At 38.7% G+C, this 20,974-nt stretch overlaps 1 protein-coding gene across 4 annotated transcripts in view; it reads right to left on the bottom strand.

Moving 5' to 3' along the window:
- Dpp4 (dipeptidyl peptidase 4) overlaps nt 1–20,974 on the bottom strand; it is an 84,256-nt gene that overhangs the window by 33,844 nt on the left and 29,438 nt on the right. For all 4 annotated transcript variants that reach the window (XM_070021969.1, XM_070021970.1, XM_070021960.1 and 1 more), the window contains exons 6-12: nt 18,364–18,416; nt 18,181–18,253; nt 17,329–17,449; nt 13,637–13,797; nt 12,048–12,151; nt 3,173–3,308; nt 616–660 (exon numbers count right to left, since the gene is read on the bottom strand). In XM_070021969.1, coding sequence (XP_069878070.1) covers nt 616–660; nt 3,173–3,308; nt 12,048–12,151; nt 13,637–13,797; nt 17,329–17,449; nt 18,181–18,253; nt 18,364–18,416 — 693 coding nt within the window. The remainder of the gene's footprint in view (nt 1–615; nt 661–3,172; nt 3,309–12,047; nt 12,152–13,636; nt 13,798–17,328; nt 17,450–18,180; nt 18,254–18,363; nt 18,417–20,974) is intronic.

The following is a 20,974-nucleotide window of genomic DNA, read 5'->3' as shown; positions in this document are numbered from 1 at the left end:
TTCCCCACCCCTGCTAATTTATTCCATGGACTGATAACAAGGTAGTTGGTCGTTCTATGTGGCGGGTATGAGATGCAGAAGGAGTAAGAAGCAGAGGAAGCTTTTAAAGGCCACTATGCTTTCTGGAATAAAGTTCTGCATCTGAGTGCCCGATGACGTGTGAACTCACATGAGTATAATTTCCTCCTGAGAGGTGTATTGGGCATTGTGTGGTTGTGCTGAGTTTCTGCTAGTTGTAGTTGCATCTCCTTAGGCATTTTTCCAAGCTGCGATGGAAACTGTGCTTTCTGTCTTCAAAGCACATAACTTCAAATATGAGGTCAACAGGCACAATCAGCATCCTGGCTGCCTTTCAGCAGTGCTTGCTTTTTAACTTACTGGAAGCTACAGTTTGCCTAGAGTACGTGTTTCGTGCTCTGTTCTTGACTTTGTCTAAATGAGTATGTTACACATTGTTCATTAAAAAAAAGATATTATCATAAGGAGCATTTTCAATATTTTGAGAAATAGGTCAACTAGTATCTCTACCATTGAGAAATAATAGAGTCATAGTATAGAAAATTACTCAGCTCTGAGGAGCTGACCCATATATATTCTGTAACTCATAGCACTTACTCTTCCAACCCAGCCCGTAGTACTCGTTTCAACATGCTGCTGTGCCTAGGAAGGAAACAAAATACAGTGACAGCCACTTCAAAGAGAAGTAAGATGATGAAATCTCTTCTCAAGACACAATTGGTGGGAAAATAAGCAACTTGGCATTTAAAATGACTGAAAATGAAACTCTCCATTCATACATTTCTATTAGTGTTAGCAGTTTTTAGTGAAATTACATTCAATTATTTACCTTTCTTGCCAGGAACTCTCTCTTGGCTCCATCCCATACATATATTGTCCTGAAGCTCCACTGATATTTTATTTATTTATTTATAAATTCATATATTTGTTATCTGTAAGTGGTTATACAGAAGATTTCATTTTAACCTGTCCACTGATATTGAGCTTCAACAGGTACAGAACTGAAGATTATTTCCTTCTCCTCCCCATGTTCTCTCAAGTGAAAAGAACTGGGAGTCAGTCTAGATTCCTATTCTTCTATAGCTCCTTTGGTCAGCCCATCTCTGGACTTCTCTATCTGTCTCCTCTGTCATTGACTGCCTTCTTGTTCTTGGCAGGTTTCTCTTGGTCCACTGCCATGGTCTTCTAATTGGAGATGCTGCTTATCATTTCTCCTTCTGTTCTACTATCCACCATGCTTAGCCCCCACTCCCCTTGCAACAGTTCCAGTCCCGTCATGACACTCTTTCAATGTAAAAGCTTAAAAGAGTTCCTATTTCTTACAACATAAATCCAGATGCTTCAGATGTCACCTGAGCCAGAATTCTATTGCTAATTCTTCAGAATAGCACATGAGCCTGATCTGCTATCTCTAGCCTCAGTTTCCATTTCTGTTCCTCTTATCCAGCCTCAGTTACAAGTGCCCATAGTTCCTGCAAACTCTCACTTATCACTCTAGAACCTTTTCCTTGGTCCACAGCTTAGAAGGGTCTTTGCTCATATCTACTATGCTCTGTTTCCCCTATGCTATTTCCTTATTCTGCTCTAACTGGTCACAGCAGAACTGTCTTTTATCTCTCTTCATCTTAGGTGCCTTGAATAAAGCCTTTTATGGCACTATTTCCTGATAGGATGATGATTTAATTCTCAAGAAACAAAGATTTGGGGTTTTGCAGTTGTAGTTCTAGCTTTGTCCTGTGACCTGATCAAACTCCACTGAGCTTCAGTCTCAACAAGTCCTTACAGACTAAGTAGTTAGTACATGAGAAATCTTATGGTGTATTTCCTTCCTTCCTTTCTTTTTTGTTTGTATTTGTTCTGTTCCTTTCTTGTATTACTAGGTATTCAACTAAGTGACTCACACTTGGTAGGAAAAGAGTCTACAACTTGAACCACACTCCTCATCCTTTTGAATTTATTTTGATACTCAGATAGAATATGTGCTAATTTGGGGCCACGATTTGATATCCCTACTTTTGACTCCTTACTAGCTTGGATTACAGGTATAAGCCTATCTGGCTTAAGAGTTTTTTAAAATAAGATTCACAAACAGAAATGAAGATAGAAATATTTGACTTTATACATATCTATCTTTCTCTCTATATATATACACACACATTAGCACAGTTTAGAACATTATAGGCAATCAATATTTCCTCCATGAATTAATAAAGGGAGAATTAGGATATGGGGTGTTCCAGCCCTCTGAGATGAGAGACAGCACTGTTCCCAGTCAGGTTAGAAACTGGGAGGGGAGATTTAGAGACATGGCACACGGCCAGAAAGGTAGGCATGATAATGTTCTTAACAAGTACCAGCAAGCCTCTTCTAAGAGATATCCCTCCTGAGGTTAATACCTCTCCACGGAGCATCTGTGGAACTGCCAGCTTGGCTGGATCTTACTGTCTTCGGGTTGTATTAACAAAGTTTGTCTGTGTTCCTTTCCTACTTAAAGACATCCACAGGGTGGTAATGAATCTGTGGCCTTGTTTTATATATATGGCCAGTCATTCCCCACACTCTACATTTGCACTTTTAAATAGCCCTTCACTGCATTTGCAGCCCCGGCCCACTTTGCATTTTTGTGTAATATCATCTCATTCTGTCTTTCAGGTTTCCAATCATGCTTTCTCCTTCCTCAAGTGATCATATGTGTAATGAAATGGGAACAAAGGTAAAACAGAGTTTTACCTTTAGATATCAGGTTATCTAACAGGCAAGACTGACCCAAAGACTCATGGTTGGACACATGTCAGGAGAAGGGATACTCAAACTGTGGGCAGTAGTGGCTCACACCTGTAATCCTAGCTACGCAGGAGGCTGAGATCTGAGCATGGCAGTTCAAACTCAGCCCAGGCAAGAAAGTCCATGAGACTCTTATCTCCAATTAGCCACCAGGAAACCTGGAGCAGAGTTGTGGCTCAAAGTGGTAGAGCACTAGCCTTGAGCAAAAGAGCTCAGGGACAGCATCCAGGCCCCGAGTTCAAGCTCCACATCCAAAAACAATTTCCAAAAAATACAAGACCAAAACAAAACCTACGCTTTCCAATCCCCAATCTTTTCTCTCCCTGAGATCACTTCTTATTTTAGAAGTACAGTATTCCAACTGTCTTACCAATAAGCAATTCCATGTTAGGTTGGACTTATCATAGTCACAGATGTCCATCACAGAATAATTCTGAATCCTCCTGAGCCACTGCAAAGAGATTCTTTCTTCTGAGACCCATGTCACATCACACAAATAATGGTCCCTGGAAAAAAAGAAGGAAAGAAGGGATGGAGAGAGGGACGGAAAGGAAGAAGGAAAAGAGGACAGGGCATGGAAATGGGAGAGGGACAGGAGGATGGAGGGAGGGACAGAATAGAAAAGGGAGGGAGAGAGGAATGGAAAGAATGAATTTGTTTCAGACTTTAAGAAGAATTTGTTTCAGGCTTGGTACAAATAAACATTTTATTCAGTAAAAAGAATAAATTTCATGGAAGTAGAATTTCAAAAAGTTATATATATAATTTAATACCATAGAAGGGTGGGTTTTTTTCATTTTTAAAGTTTTTCTAACACTAAAATGCAGTAGCACTTCTGACAGTAGCTTAAAAAACATTTACCACACCATAGACTCAGGACTTTCAGATCCACAACTTAGATGCTGATGGTTCCAGGGAGTCAAGGGCAGGGATTTCCCATCCCTCCTCTGCTCTCTTGAAGGAACAATACAATCCTCCCAAGCCCTCAGAACACTGGTTGGGATTCTGGTATTTTCTGGAAATTAATTTGTTGTGTTCCTAAGGAGAATTCTTCCCATTAGGAAGAAACTACAGTTCACCCTTTTCTCTACTTCTTTTAAACTGGGAAAAATTGCCTCACATCTCCACAGAGAATCAGAGTATTAAAACATAAAATAACATTTTTTTTCAAAGTCAAAACATGAGCCCCCTGATGAAATAATAGAATCTAGTTACATTTTAACCTAAATTTATATTGAGACCATTCCAGCACTTCATCCTCCCCAGTGTATATCTTTAAACGTTTTTGAAACCACTTTCTGATGGATGATGAAATGCATGGGATTTATCATTTATACTGCTGCTGACTGTTCTGGATAGTTTTTTTTTTTTTGACTTTTTGTTTGTTTTTGGTCCTTTCCAAGTGTCATTCTGAGAGGCTATTCATATCCACTCCAGTGTCTGATCAAAGCCTTGCTCTCATGTTTCAGAAAGTTCTGCATGAGTCTCTCCATCCAACCCACATTGGTCTAGTACTGTGGCCAGAAGAGGGAGATAACCTGCACCCCAGCTGCTCGCCACTCCCAGCCATCCTCATCCCCTCCTCTGGTCACATTGCTCTCCTTGCATCACTAACAGCTTTGAGGCAGGATCCACGTGTTTTATTCCCAGGAGATCCCCAGATCTTGAGGAGATGTCTGGCACAAAGAAATATGTTCACTAAATTCCTGTTTAAAGGCAAAACTCTGTCATGACTTTTGTGACCTAAATAGCACCGTCCTTCCTGATAGCTTCAATCAGTTCATGTCGCCACTCTTTCACACTCATTAAATCATACACAAAATAGTTATAGAGCTGTCTGGAAGGCTCAAGATGAAGTGTGCTAATGCCCTTCTAGCTTTACTATTCCCCTTTTAAGTGCAGGATACCTAATGAGTCAATGCTCCCAGTGACACAGAGTCTCCATGCTGACCCTTTGCAGGCTGCAGATACTAAAACCAAAGCAAAGCACTACATCCCCCACATTGGGACACTTGTTCAATTCAGTACTCTTATTGCTCCGTAACAACCCATACACTCCCTAATCTGGGTTGTCCTGATCTACTAGACATCCTCAGTTTTTCCAGCCATCTTCTCTCTTTTTTATTGTCAAGGTGATGTACAGAGGAGTTACAGTTACATAAGTAAGGTAGTGATTACATTTCTTGTCTAACTTGTTACCCCTTCCCTCATTTTTCTACCTCCCCCCCACAAGGTGTACAGATCATTTCCAACCCATTGTCCTGTGAGTATCGCTGTGGCAAAGGTTCCCCCTTTGTTCTTTATCTCACCATTTTGTTGTTCCCCTTCCCTTCCCTAATTCAGATAAAAGTATATACCAATACTCAGGGTACCAAAATCAAATACAGTGAGAACAGAGGATAAATCAAAGGGGGAAAAAACACAAAAGAAAAAAGATATCGCATAGCACCTGAGGACAAAAACAATAAAGAAAATGATGCTAAATGAAATGAACTCCATTTACCTTTGTTGTTGCAGCCATCTTCTCTTTGTCCTTATTGACTTTGTCCTTCATTCTGAAAGGACTGCCAAGCCCTAACTTCTTTGCAAGGGGGTATTAGAGCTTGAACTCGGTGCCTGGGAGTAATCCCTTAGCTTTTTCATTCATGACTGGTGCTCTGCCATTTGAGCCACAGCTCTACTTCCAGCTCTTGGGTGATTAATTGGACATGAGAGTCTCATGGACTTTCCTGCTGAGACTAGCTTCAAACTGTGATTCTCAGTAGTGTAGCCTCCTGAGAAGCTAGGATTACAGGTCTGAGCCTCTGGTATCCAGTATGCTCTGACTTTTTTAGGTCTTAGCTTACATGTCCCCTTGTTCACTATGTTTCCTTAGAAAGCTCCTGCTGGTGTCTCCATTGCTCAGACTTTAATTACTGTAGTCAGGCTGCAACAGCTGACATTGCTTCTCTGCATACCCAGGAAGGAGCAAGAAGTTTCATCTATTCCTGCTCTGTGTGTGCACTCAACACAGAGTCAGATATGGAAAGGAAAATAGGGTTTATACCAGTCAGAGAATGCACTTAGGGAATGAACTGAAAATAGTTAAACAAAATAGAAGATGAAGGTTTTTTTTTTGGGGGGGGCGGTTCTGGTCATGGGGCCTGAACTCTGGGCCTGGGCGCTGTCCCTCAGCTCTTCAGCTCAAGGCTAACGCTCTACCACTTGAGCCACAACACCACTTCCGGCTTTTTTTTCTTTTTGCTTATGTGGTGCTGAGGAATTGAACCCAGGGCCTCAGGCATGCAAGGCAAGCACTCTACCACTGAACCACCTTCCCAGTCCCAGAAGATGAAGTTTTTAAAAATTAATTTTGTAGACCAGGAATTGAGAACTTTGCACTGAAAGGCCAGAGAGTAAATATTTCAATCATTGTGTTCCATATATTTTCTGTTCCAGCCACTTTGCTTAGGCAAGTGAAAATATATGGGAGTGTTTGTGGCTCATCCCTATAATCCTAGATACTCAAGAGTCTGAGACCTGAGGACTGAGTTTCCAAGACAGCTCAGAAGTCTGAGAGACTCATGTCTCCAATTAAATAGCAAACAGTAAGAAGTAGAGTTGTACTCAAATGCTAGACCTTCAGCCTTGAACAAAAAAATCTAAGCAAGAGCCTGAGGTGGTAAGTTTAAGCTTCAGTATAGCATCAAGAAAAATGAAGAAAAAGAAAGAAAAAGAAAAAAAAACCCAAACATCAACAACAAAACAAGCAGAGTATTTATGTTCCAATGTAAAGCTAAACTTTAAAATTTATATAGTGATGTGAATCACTATATATATTATATATTATAGTATATATACTATGTTATATATAATATATAATAAACACATACATATATACATATATATTTACATTCTTTCTAACCTCTTAAAAACATAAAATCATTTTTATGTATTGATGATATGAAAATGGATGACAAGCTAGATTTGGGTATGGCCACTGCTGGGCTAACCAAGGCTATAAATCTTATTTGTTTGTCACAAGCCATGTGGACTATCAGCTGGAAATGAAGCACCTTTCTCGAAGGGAATGTGGTTCACTCACATGTACAAGATTATGGAAGATTCATGGGCACAGATGAGGAAGTTTGCATCTAGAAATACTTTTCTGCTTTTGTAAAGTATCCTGGTGGTAGAGGGGCAGGCAAGGAGAAAAGCGAGCCACTCAATAGCTTTATCTACTAACACCATACATTTCTAAACCACAGGCTCAGAAATCTACATTATACTGCAACTTTTCCCCACTTGAAAACGCTGAGTAATGGCATTTGGGAAATCAGCCAGTAATCTCACATGCATCAGGACCTTCCCTGCCCATTTCTAGATAAAGGTTAATGAACCTAGGCCCTCCACTACCTTTGTCACTGTCCCGTGACCCAGTGTGTACTCTGTACCCTGGGAAGGCTTGGTAAAGAGTTGTAGACAGTCACTTTCGAATTTTCTTGTCAACATACTTCTTTTCAGTTGCAGCTCTGAGCCAGGATTATGCCAAGTCTGAGATGTTAGAGTCATGAAAAAGATGTAAACCAATGGCTTAACTGAGCTTTTTACTACAAGGTTTAAGTCCCGCTTTAAATCAGAAACATTCAACTAGGAGGGTTATCATTATCACCTACACTTTCAGACTACATGCTGGTTTTATTTTGGAAAGACAGAGAGAAACAAATATTGAATAGACTTCCCTTTTGTAATGTTTATGTGAGGGTAGAAAAGGGCCAACACCTGCAGCCAGGCCTTCCTGTCTTTTGTGAGTTCAGACCTACTACCTGGGTGAGGCATAATGACTCAACAAGCACCTCTAAATGTGGAGCTATATTAGCCGAAGGGGAGTTACTCCTGGCTTTAATGCTAAAGCAAGGGGAAATTTCTGGATATAGTAATAAGATTTCACACCCTGGTGGTATCTTTTCTGTGCCAGGAACTATTCTAAGTGCTTTACATAAAGCTCACGACCACTCTGGAAGGTAGGTGCCCTTATAGTTCGTGTATAGTAGATAAGGAAATGAAAGTGCAGAAAGGTTAAGTAACTTGTCCAACATCCCTCAACTGGAAAGTGTGGGAGCTAGGATTCAAATGAAGCAAGTGGCTGCAGATTTCCTGTTCTTTGTTCCCACTATGGAACCTCTGCCTATCCCTTGAGGAAACACTGCTACTGAGCATCACCCTTTTGCTTCTTTTCACCATCAGATTCCTCATGTAATGAAAATCTTTTTTGTCCCCTAGAGAGATGCATGGGCACTAGATTTTGTAAAGCAAGGCATAGTTGAATGAACCAAAACAGACTTGCTTTTGAGCATCTTACCACAGGTATTCCCCTATAAGGTGGCTGCCTGTCCTGGCACTGTGCCTTGCAAAGAGTAGGCATTTCACGAAGGTCTTTCAGATGGCCCTCATTTGTGTAAATCTTTCATTTGGGACATAAAAAATACTTAAAATAAGATAGGTGTTACTAACTGGAAAAAAAATACTGAAAGGAAAAATACTAGTAAGAGCAACCACAGACTATGGAGTGATTAATTCAGCAAATCACCAGAGGATACAGGCATAATGCCAGTGCTGGCCTTGGGCTCCATGCCACCCTCTGCTCTGATGGAGATGCCAACCCTAATGGGTCCACTGACAGATCTCTGGCAAGAGAAATAGGTGGGGTAAGAAAGAGCAGATTTGATAGAGGCAGCATCGGTAGCAAAAGAGCCCAAATTTGCCTCCTTCTAGCAAGTATCACTGGTCTCGAGGAAGTATCATTTACTTAACCCTAGAGTGGCAATCTCAGACTTTAAAGACTGTGGGATACTGACCACGGATCATCCACTGTTCAGAAGAGATACTACAAGTCTTTATTTACGGAATCCTTCAGGCCTAGCACAAACAGGGACAGGATACCTATGAGCTGTGTGTGATGGAACCCAGGGGCCATTCAGCAGATGTTAGGTAAGAACAACTCAGAAGAAAACATCCTCCCCAAAGGCAGGAAGACCACAGAATTTTCAGGTGGTTGAGAAAAGCTAGAAAAGAAACTTTGTTGTGTAAAGTTAAATGATTTTGTCTAGAGCTGACTGGGCAAATTGCTATGTCCTCCTTCCTCACAGTTACCTGGAAAGACAAACTTTATTCATTCATTTGTTCACCCACCTATCCATCCACTTGTCTATTAGTTTAATTGGCTAGACACCTGCTGCATGTCAGGCATCCTGCTAGGCACTAGAGATACTAGGTAAAAATGGCCAGTGCATTGTTGATGTTATTTCTGTTAGCAATGTAAAGCATTACTCTAATTGAAACAGGGCTTTCAAAATTGCTTCCTACATGTTGTTTTGTCTGCAATGTCTTGAAACCTCAAATTCCCATTATGAGTAGTCAATGCTCATTAGCAGTTTAACCTAATCAGCTTCAACAGGGAATCAATAAAGGTAGTGGAGAGGCTCACTTTGAAAGTTCAAGTTGAGGCCAGGATATCCTTATGCCTTACCACAGAGTAGTGATTTCTACCAGTTTCTAACAAAACCACAAATTTCATCCTTTACTTGCTAGTGGATCTGTGACAAAGGGACATGGGCAACCGGAAAGTGAATGAAGGGAGTATGAAAAGAAGTACGAGAAATACTGATCCAATTCAGGAGCTGTCAAGTACAGGGTAATCCAGCCCAGAGGCTGGGCAGTTCACTAAGTGGCATAACTTTCCTGGCTTGCCTTGGTCCTGCTGGATCTTTGCTGGAGGCTTACTGGGGGTGTTTCACCACAAGAGAAAACATTTTCTCAGAGGGGACCTAGATCCTGCTTTTAGAAAAGCTTCAACTTTCAGTGTTAACAGCTATGTTTGCATGCCCTGTGGCTTTGCCACCAAATGATTCTTCACTAATGTAATACTCCCCATAAAATATCCACAACTAACAAATCCCCAGTATTCACTTAGCTTAAAGAACTACCAAGAACAAGGGTTAATGATTAATTCACAGAGGGCAAAAAATAAGTCCTTAGAGCTGGTTAGGTTTTCTGGGCTCAGTGTTTTCGATTCAACACAGTGCCTTGAAAAGTGATCTCCATGTAGAGATGACTATGTCTCTTTGTCAGTAAAATGGCTGTGAAAGTGTGTCATGTGCTTCTGGAGAATAAGAGAGATGTGGGGGATGGGTAGCATGTTTAGCTCAGGCCTGTATCGCTCAGAAATTCTCAACACATTTCAATTTCATTAGCTATTATTTTGTCCCAGAAGGCACAGGCATTGGCCCTATTCCAATTTCCCATACTACTTTCCTGTCTGATTTGAGCAAGTGGTTTTACTTCTCTGAGCCTTCTCAACTGTACCTCAGAGTGGAACTTTATATTCAGGAGATCTCTCCAAGCTCTCTCTAACCTCTCAGGAAGTCTAGGGAGGGAGTAGAGACACGACCTAGACTTGCCCAACCTGAGCATCAATCTTCCATCTGTTTTTTGAATCAGACTTCTGCATTGTATTTCACGTGAGCAAAGGTTTCCAGGTCCTTAAAAATGTTTATAAACTATTGGCAAGGTCTAAAGCTCCTTTCAGGTGAAATGTTTTTCTGAGTAGGCACTCATGGCTCATCTTCTCTACAGACGTATATTGGTTGCAGGCCAAAAGGCCACCCAGGCACTCCCAGGCTCTTCCAAGCTAGCCCTGTGCATTCCATGCCCTCTGTTCCACCTCATTGCCTTACTAGAGCTCCCTGCTAAGCTGCCTATTCCACAGGATGCATCCTTTGATTCTTAGGTCATGAAAAGCCCACCTCCCTCCTTAGAATGCCTCCAGCCTGTGGTCTAGACCTCTAGCACTTCACTCTCTTTCAGTTATTTATCCAAATGTTTTACATGGCTTCTCGGATCCTAAGTGCTACAAGAGAGCAGGCTTCCTTTATGCATAGCAGTGTAAATAGTCATGTTCAATCAATGTTGATTGAAGAGATGGCTGCGTGAGACTGAATAGCAAATTTTGCATAAAAATTTTACACTGTTGAATAAACTTAGGAGAAAAATATTTTGTTTTCTTTTTAATCTTAGTTGTGTTCCCTTTTGAATTAATAGGCTAATGAAGATTCTCTGACTAAGCTAAAGATTTACTAAACACAGAGCCCAGCCTGCAGCAAGCAATTAATACAATCCCAGGGAAAATGGTGTCTTCCCACTACTCTGACACCTTTAGGCTTCTCAAAGCACCAGGTTACACAAGGCCTGGTGCTCACTTGCTCTCCCTTTGCAGTCACAGTGACAAGTTTGCATACAGAATCCCATTTTGTTAATTTCTTAATCTCTGATCTCATGTCATTACTATCTGCATAACAGGCACATGATAAGAACCATTGGAATGACAGAGTTACTTACTTTAAAGTGTAGTGAGATAGAACATGTGATAATGTCCTGTGTCTGGCATACTATGATTGCTCATTATGTGCTACTGCTAGTTAACAACAACAAATCCAATGCAAATAACAGAACTAAGTTATGAGCTACTTGGCAGTCATAAATTACACCAAGTATGGTTTCTTTACAGGAAGATGAATATGGGTCTGAAGGTGCTTGATGGCAGAATCTCAAACCTCTAGGATAGTTGAAAGCAAGAAACATCTTGAATGACAAGATGGTCAGGGTTCCCAATGTGAGTGCACAACTTCTCTGAATTTCTCTAGGACTTACCCTGGCCTAGAAAACCCCATGTGGTCCATATCTCTCACCACTCACCTTCTCTTTATTACTCTGACCTCCCTGTAGCTCCTCTAATGCCCCAGTACATTCCTTCTGCAGTGCTTTTGTACTACCTCTGCCTCTAACCCTGGGATCTGGTATTGGATGGATCCCCTCCCTTGTCTCACATCATTGCTCATAGTTCTGTGTACTACAAGGATGTCCCTAACCACCCCTCACCAGCCCTCACACTTTTGCTTTGCTTTGCTTTGTGTCACATTTATTACTACCTGGCATTTCACACTATTCATTATTTATCTAGCTATTATTTTTCACCCCCACTTTGAGTGAGGACTCCATGATGCTTGGATGCTGGCTGAACTGTTCTCTGGGCAGTTCTGTGGCCAGCCTGAAAATATGAAGCAATCTGATGAATGGAAGAATGAAGGAATGCTAGTCTGCGTTTTGCAGTGGGATACTACTATTGATGTCTTCATTCATACCTGAACTGTTATTGCTGGGCAGTGGGGAACTATCTACTACTCAAGCATTCAAGAGAAACATCTTACCCTTTTATCACAGATGTAGGAGCAGTGATTTGGAAGGAAGTTGGACTGGTAGCTGAGTCTATATTTACAACAAAGAATTTTACAGTTGGATTCACGGCTCCTGCCTAGGGGGGAAAATGATCACATAATTGGTATGGACAAAAAACCCCATAAATTTGAGACTGCACAAAATCATTGCCTTATCACCATGAAATTATAGCAACTTGAATTTGCAAACAATTTAACATAAATAAAATGGACATAAGGGAGAGTCAGGAAGTATGACCTTTGTATGTTCAGGTGGAAACAAAATATGCATATATGTGTTCATGCATGCCTGTGTGCGTGTGCATGCATGTGCGGGTATAAAAAAATGAAAGCCCAAAGCATGCTTACTTAAATAATGTTTACATGTTCATAATTTATGTACTTTGTGACAATGAGGTTAACAACAATCTTAAAATCAGTTCTATCATTTGCAAATATATACTGATTCCACAGGACAAAGACTCCCTGGTGGATATTACCATGAAGAACACATTGGATTCTGCCAAAGATATGGTCCACTAGGAAAATTAGTACCTGAGCCCATGCCCAATGATGCTAATTAGGCAGCCAGCATTTCCAGTCCAATTTCAGGTTCACCATGTTGGATCTTTACAGTCAATATTATGACAGAAGTTTGTTAAGCCTTTTAAAATATACACATAGATCTTCTATTGACAGATTAGTTAGGAATAATATGATATTTTTAGTGAGAACTTTATGAGATTTTTTTTGCCAGTTTTGCTCATCAAAAAATAACATTCCACTGAAAACACATCTCCATATTTAGTTTCAGATCTTTTTTTCCTTTTAACTTCCTTTCCCTTCCTAAAATGGCAGCTCTTCATAACGCAAATTAAGTGAGTTGGTAAAAATAAAAACTCTTTTTTCCAAGTCACTTGCAGCAAAAACATTTTGTTCGATTTTCCTGTAGATGATGCTGTGACCACTATTATCACATTACTAGAGAAGAATTCTGGTTCCTTTCTAATATCACCTAATTTCCTGGCTTGCCCAGCTTAACAAAGCTCTTCAATTTTAATGAACACATATCCTGGGTGGCAGAAAGCAACCTTGTAAACCAAAATGTGGCACTGCTATCACAAATGTAGGGCGTGCAAAATTTACATTCACTGAATCCAGTCATGTACTGTATCCGGTTAATTAGTAATACAATCTGATATATAACCAAGCTTTTCAACTTCAACTCGGGCACATTCCAACTTCTACAAATGAGATGAGCTTCTGATTCAATTATAGTCTCTCTTTTTCTTTCATTCAAACATTTTTATCCCTCCCCCCTACCTCTTTCAAAAGCATTTCACCATCTTTTTCTGCTTGTCATTTCTCAAAGTTTTTGGAGAAATTACAAAACCTTAAATCACACTCTTTCCTGGGATAATAAAAATACTTTAAAATTGCCAGATGCTGTTGACTTCAGCAAGAGTAATCACAGCAAGCTGTTGAAGAGAGACTGACAATATTTTCATTAGCAGGAAGGGATTAAATGCAACCATTCTCTCCCCATCAAATCACAGAACCACTATATGAACAAAAGCTCAGACCTTTGGATATGGAATCCACACAGTCTCCGGGTACTGCAATGACTCGTCCGAGTAGAAGGAATATTCAATAAGTGGGACTCCAGTGTCGTTAAATTGGGCATACGCTATAAAAGTGCCATTTGGAGACCACCACAGAGCAGAGTAGGCACCAAAGATTTCCTCTGAGAAAAAGACATAAATTGTTCTGTTACAAGAAGTAGCTGATAAATTGGCTTTGGCATTCAAAATATTGTTCTCATTAGCTTGAGTAATTACAGTAGAGTTCAGCTAATGAACCACTTCACTTTTGCTGGGCTTCCAAAATCAGAGTAATACGAGTGAATGAAAATAAAATCTTCAAAGATATATCTAGATTATAAAAATAAGTAACCCATTCAAGCATTTTAGAATATTTTAGCATGTGATATTTAATATAAGCTCTACATTTTTTCCTTTATTTTATAATCCTCTAAATTTATGCCTCAAAACATACTAAAAGTAAATTTCACACAAGAGGCTGATTTTCCTTTCTAATTTTCTAACAGTCAAAATGCCAGCATATTCCCCCCAACTGGGCTGAGTTTGTACTGAGCCCACAAGGTGCTGTTGGGTGGCATGTAGCTCTAGGCTATCAAACCAATATGGTGCCCAGAGTTTACTACTCTTGGCAAAAACAAAGTGTGGGAAGAATGGATTTAGAATGGCAATAGCCTCATGAGACCCCTACTGGGAATATCTCTTTTGTCCAGTCAGGAATTTGAAAATTCACTTGGCTTAACCCCCCTTTTCTGATAGATGGGAAAAGGGTCAGAGAGGTAGGCAAATGAAAGAAATGCCTTTCTTTCTACTACATTGTTGGACTCAATTTCAATTCCTGACAAAGGCAGCTCCTCCCAACAATTATTATCAGATCTGCTCATGGGAAAATTCAGTCTGTGGCTCTTTAAATTTCCAAATCTGTTTCACTAACTGAGAATGGAGAATTTAAGTTTCGATTGTTTCCATGTATATTGTTCCTAGAAGGCCCATGTGTTAAAGTCTTGGTTCTCAGTACCTGGTCTTATTGGGAAGTGATGGAAACTTTAGTAGGTAGGCCTGGTAGAAAGAAATTAGTCATTGGGGAAATACCCCAGAAGGGGATTCTCCTTTCTTTCTTCTTCCTGGAATCTATGAAATAAACATCCTCTTCTGCCATGCACTCTCTGTGGTGATGTATCAAATTGCCACAGGTCCAAAGCAATTGTAGCCAAGTTATCATGCACTGAAACCACTTATCCTGGGAGCCAAAACAAACCTTTCTTCTCTTAAGTTGTTTCTTATAGGTATTTTGTTACAGTAATGGAAATATAACAGATAAGCTGACTTGGTAGAAACTCCTATTTAATCTATGTCTCATGTGATGGTATTGGTAAATGTAAAAGCGAAGGCATTAAAAACTGGAATCTTAGAATAAGGAAATTATCACTGATCTGATGACTAAGATCTTTGCAAGTTGCAATCTGAAAGTTGCTTCAAAATGCACTTTCAGTGAAAACAATTGCGGGAGCAGTAAAAACAGTAACAATGAAATGAATAATTATTTTGATAAATGGCTGACACTTAAAGAATGTTATCTACTAGGAATTGATCATCAAAAATGATCATGATTGTTAATTATCAAGACCCATTTACACAGATGAAAAAAATGAAGGAAGGGTAAAGGAGACAAAATTCTGCCTTAGGTAACATGGCTAAGAGCTAGTAGAATCAAGAATTAATCCAGACCTGCCAGACTTGATTCCAGCTTCCCCCTGCCAGGCTGCACTGCCCATCCCAATGCCTTTTCAGCATTTCTAGCTACAGAAATCTAGTATTTTGAAAGAAGCTTATTTCCCTCGGAGTGCTTCATACTGTATCCTCAAGTTGCATTTATACAAGTAACATTTAGGATTTGCGAAATGCATCTAATTTAATCTTCACAACCTCCCCCCTCCAAGTATCTTCTTAGCCATTTTATAGACAAGGAAATTAAAGTTTTGAGAGACTGAATGAAATGTGTAAGGTAAGAACCAGAACCCAGCCCTTAGGCCTCTGGACCTACAATTTCTACTAAAACCCTCTTCAAATACTGAGTTCATATCTCATCCTGATAGTGGTTACCCATTTATTCTGGTCTACAACACAGCTGCAATAATGTGACATCAGTATAATTAGGGCAAGGTTTGTTTCTTTTTTTTTTAACAACAAAAAAAAACATTTGTTAAAGTAGATAGCAGGTAATGTTTTCTGTTTTGAGTTAGTATTTATTTGTAAGGCAGAACATATTTTTTCCATATTGAAAATGCAGTAATTTTCCTCTAGAGACTAAAATCTCATTTTTAAAGAAAAGCCCATATGGGAGCTCTAAAGTTATTTTTCTGTGTGTAATAACTCAGACATGAACACATGAGATCCTTGCAGCTGTGGTCTACCTTAGAAAGGATGGCACATATTAGCTTAACTTAGGGTCACTTTACTACTTCTGAAGGAGAAACATTGCTTAGAAAAGATGCTTTCCTATTCAATAGCAAAAATCCAAGAGGACTCGCTGTGATGTACCGTCTAGTTCTTAGTCTCTAAGTAACTATAAGTACGTAAATAATTCAGGTTATTTCATTTCAAGTTTTACTAAAACACTTATTTCTCTTATTTCTGGACAGTTTATATTTATTTTTTTATTTTTTTATTTTTATTTTACTGCCACAACTGGGACTTGAACTCAGGGCCTGGGAGCTCCCTAACCGTTTTGATCAAAGCTGGCACAATACCACTTGAGCCAAAGTTCCACTTACACAGTTTTGGTGGTTAATTGAATGTAAGAGTCCCAAGGACTTTTCTGCATAGGCTGCCTTTGAATCTTGATCCTCAGATCTCAGCCTTTTCAGTCACTAGGATTACAGGCATAAACCATGAACATTCAGCTATCTTTTTTTTTTTTTTTTACTATTACCTGTGGTGGTTGTTATACTGTCATCTATTAATTGGACTAGATTAAGCAAGAATCAAAATTAAATTATAAAGTAAAATTATAATAGGAAGAAAGAAAGAAAAGTTTTTCTGATAAGTATGAGGTAGCTTCATGAATGATTTCAGTTATGAACATTAAAGTTTTTTTAATGTTGTCTAAGTTTCAAAAAGGTTTCCAGAGTAATTTCTAAAACTCTTCATTCTAAAAGAATGCTCCTTTTCAAAAGTTTAGTTTTTTATTCACTCTTTCTAATTAATTTTTCTTCATTAATCATGATGAATGAAGAACTGATTTTTCCAAATTCAAATGAACCCATTATTTTTTCCCCTCAATGCTTCAAGTTCCAAATAGTATTTGATCATCTTTCTGTTTATTTTTGCAGAAATCTGCTTTCCTTGGAAACTTCTGGGTTAAAGAAACATATAATGCTAATCTGAAGGATTTTATGCCACAGTAAAACCAGAAAAGCTACCTACACAGAGAGGCTTATTGTTGTAGCAAGGCAGAGACAAGCAGAGTATTGTGATAGAAGGAGGGCAGGGGCTGTCTAGTTACTGTTAAGAAATTCTTCATCTGTGAGATACCTGGTGCTGTCAACTCTAAAAAGAGATAGGATGATACTTTTAAGAACACAAATTATTCTGTTGCATCGTATGTCCACATATTATAGAAAAATTCTAAGTACTTTAAAAACTGTATAGATTTTCTATGACAAAGCTTTCTCTACCTTCATAAACCCAGTCAGTTATTCCATTAAATATCACATCTTCTTTCCCATTCTGCGTAATCCTCTGACTTGGTAAGTTTGGTTCAGTTTTAACATAAATATCATTCTTCCAAACATATGCCTGTAAAGATTTGAAAAATGTTCAGATCAATAATAACATACTACAGGATACTTTTGGTCTGAATACCCTGTAGAATCATATTATCACTACACAGTAAGTTTGAGCAAGAAGAGTAAATCTTCCCTGACATTCTTAAAGGATAAAGACTCAAGTGATAGTTCTAAATAATGTGGAAAATAGCCTTAACATTTTAAAATTACCTTATTCCTACAACTACTGGATGCTAAAGTGTATTGCAGACCTCGTATACTGACTACTTGTACTGGATGGTATGTGCTTGTGAATTTCTGTTTGGGGGAATAAGTAGGAGCAATGCAGTTGCATGTTTGAAGAGGGAAATTAATTACAGGTAAGCATTCCATTTTCTATTCAAATTTCTTTGAGCTCTGACATTCTCCTAGCCTAATGGAACATGAAGACATGTGTACAGTGACTCCAAATATCACTAAACTAGTAGAAATCAAGAATGCTTCAAAAGTATCTAAGCTCAGTAGAAAACAAGAATTTAAATTTCTCAGTGAATAAACAATTTCCTACTACATGTTTAGAAGCTTTCAGGAATTATGCTTCCTATGTTAGTTTAGTAAGGTATTGTCCTGAACAATAACAGGACATTTTACAATGAATTAATTGGATTTTTAAGATGTCTGCATTCTACCAAAATTAATGCCTTTTGCCTATGAAAGATTTGAGCCAGTTTTTTTTTCTGATAACCAAACAGATTCACTAACCAATTTATGACCTTCTGAAGACCACGTGATCCACTGTGTATTATTTGGAATTCTTTCCTCTGTAATCAGCTGCCTGGAAAAAGGATAAAAGGAAGCATTACCAAAATGAATAACTCACAGTGGGATTTCCTGTAAAAATTATATTAGCAAAGCCTAATGAGGTTTGATGGGGAATTCACTGACCTTCTACTTAAGTCATAAATATCATATGAGGCCGTGTAGGAATGCCTCCATTGCTGTAAGAGAAAACAGATATTTCAGGCTTCTATGGTTCTTGACAGCTTGGCCACTTTCTCAAGATGACAGGTGTCATAATCTCAAACTTAATTGTGCAGTATAACTCCATACTTAGAATTTTAGAATTTTGAAACCTGCAGAGCATATGGAACAAACTCCTCAGGACTTCACTTATAGACTTGCTCTGATACCACGTCCTCCAAGAAGTTTTCTCAGGACTATAGAAGACAAAGTGCCATTTTTTTATGCAACAATATCCATAACAATTGGTATAGTAAGTTAAGACTTCCTATCTAAGAAAGTACATTTTCACTTTATATCTATATTACCTATATAATTTTTCAAAGATATATGACTATTGATGATGCTGATATTGAAAGATGTTTAGTTTTGTACATTGGTAAGGAAAATGTCTGGTATTTTAGATTTTTTTAAGTTACCTGGAAATATATATTAAAACACATGAATCAATTTTTAAGCAACCCTCTGCAGAGAACTAAAATTAAAGTCAAACTAAATAAAAATAAAAGGGGGAAAAGGAATAGTAAAGTTTAAAGTGGTAAGCAAATAGAAAACATACACATCAACAAAAAAAAATCCAACCAAGTAAAAAAACTGGTTCTATAGGGAGACTAGAAAAATGCAAACATAAGAAAAGTGATAGGAGCTGGGAAGTTGGCTCAGTGATAGAGTGCTTGCCTTGCATGCATGAGGCCCTGGGTTCGATTCCTGGGTACCACATAAGCAGAAAAAGCCAGAAGTGAAGCTGTGGCTCAAGTAGTAGAGCATTAGCCTTGAGTTGAAGAGCTGAGGGACAGTGCCGAGGCTGAGTTGAGCTCCCATGACCGACCAAAAAAAAAAAAAGAAAAGTGATAGGAAATACAGATCAGTATCACAAAAGGAAAATGGAAAACAAAAAGGTAGAGTCATGACAGACTCTACAATTATTAAGTGTCTAAGAGACCATTATGAACATTTCTACTGATGAATTGTAAGTTGTAGAAAAATGGAAATATGTCTTTTCAAACAACTTATTTAAAGCAAAGTCTAAATAGTCTTCATCTAATCAACATATTGAATCCTTAACTTAAAAAAAAACACCTTTTCATAAAGAACATTTCATGGGGAAATAAGTAAATGTATTGTATATTCAACTAAGTTGCAAAGGTAAGCTCACCCATAAATCTGCACACTAATCTTTACAGCACCTTCCTTCCTAATTACTAAAATTTGGAAGTAACAAAAGCTAGACTTCCATAATAGGTGAATGGGAATCCAGGAGCTGGTGGGTCATACTTTTTTTTGGGTGGGTGGGGTCCGGTTGTGAGCCACTAAACAACCACTGCCAAACACTACAACTTGCTGCTTTTATCTGAACAAGCTTAAACCATGCTTGTTTAACTACAACCATACCAATAGCATCAATAATGGGAGGTATTCATATCTAGAACTCAGGTTTGTTTTTTGTTTTGGGGAGAGGGTCCGGTCATGGGGGCTGAACTCTGGGCCTGGGCGCTGTCCCTCAGCTCTTCAGCTCAAGGCTAGTGTTCTACCACTTGAGCCACAGCGCCACTTCTGGCTTTTTTTTTTTTTTTTTTTTTTTTTTTTCTGCTTAGGTGGTGCTAAGGAATAGAAGCCAGGCCTCATGCATGCAAGACAAGTGCTCTACCACTGAGCCACCTTCCCAGGCCTCTCATACTTTTTTTTAATACTAGTTACACAAGAGGCTGAGACTTGAAAATCACAATTCTAAGCCAGCCAAAGCAGAAAAATGCCACCAAACTCTTATCACTCAACTCTAAGCAGCACAAAGCCAGAGAGAAAAGTGTGGATAAAATGGCAAAGTGCCAGCTTTCAGTGGACAAGAATGCAAGGCTTTGAATTGAAGCCCAGTACCAACACACACACACACACACACACACAAACACACACACACACACACACACACACACACATACACACATGAATGGATAAGCACACTATATTAGATCCATACAATACTATTTAGTAATACAAAGAAAAGAGCTCTCAAGCCACAAATATTAGAAGTCATCTGTACATATTGCTAAGTGAAACAAGCCAGTCTGAAAGGTTATATACTGTATTAACCATATTATTTTCTGAGAAAGACAAAACTGTGGAGATAGTAAAAAATCAATGGTTGCTTTTCAGAAGGGAAAGGGCAAATAGGTAGAGAATATAAGAAATTTTAGCACAGTGGAGAAACACTAAGGCAGTACAATAATGGATTCATGCCATACACTAAAGTCAATACTTGCATTAGTAACAATACATCAATTTGTTACCATTGAAACAAATGTGGCAAACTCAGAGCAAGATAGTGGTAAGGAAAATAGATGGGAGAGAGATGAAGGTTGCAAGAACTTTTATTTTCTGTAAAACCCAAAAGGTGCCCTAAAATATAAAGTCTACTAAGATTTTTTTTAAATGAGTTGGAGCCATGACTTGAATGGAGTTTTGTATGATATTAAGAAATGCATGTTACAAAAAAGTGTAAATATAGGACTCTACTTTTATAGAACATGCAATAACTTAA

This window comes from Dipodomys merriami, unplaced genomic scaffold, assembly GCF_024711535.1.
Source record: "Dipodomys merriami isolate MVZ:Mamm:240054 unplaced genomic scaffold, mDipMer1.0.p SCAF_1, whole genome shotgun sequence".
Classification (NCBI taxonomy): Eukaryota; Metazoa; Chordata; class Mammalia; order Rodentia; family Heteromyidae; genus Dipodomys; species Dipodomys merriami.
This window is presented reverse-complemented; position numbering and strand designations above follow the sequence as displayed.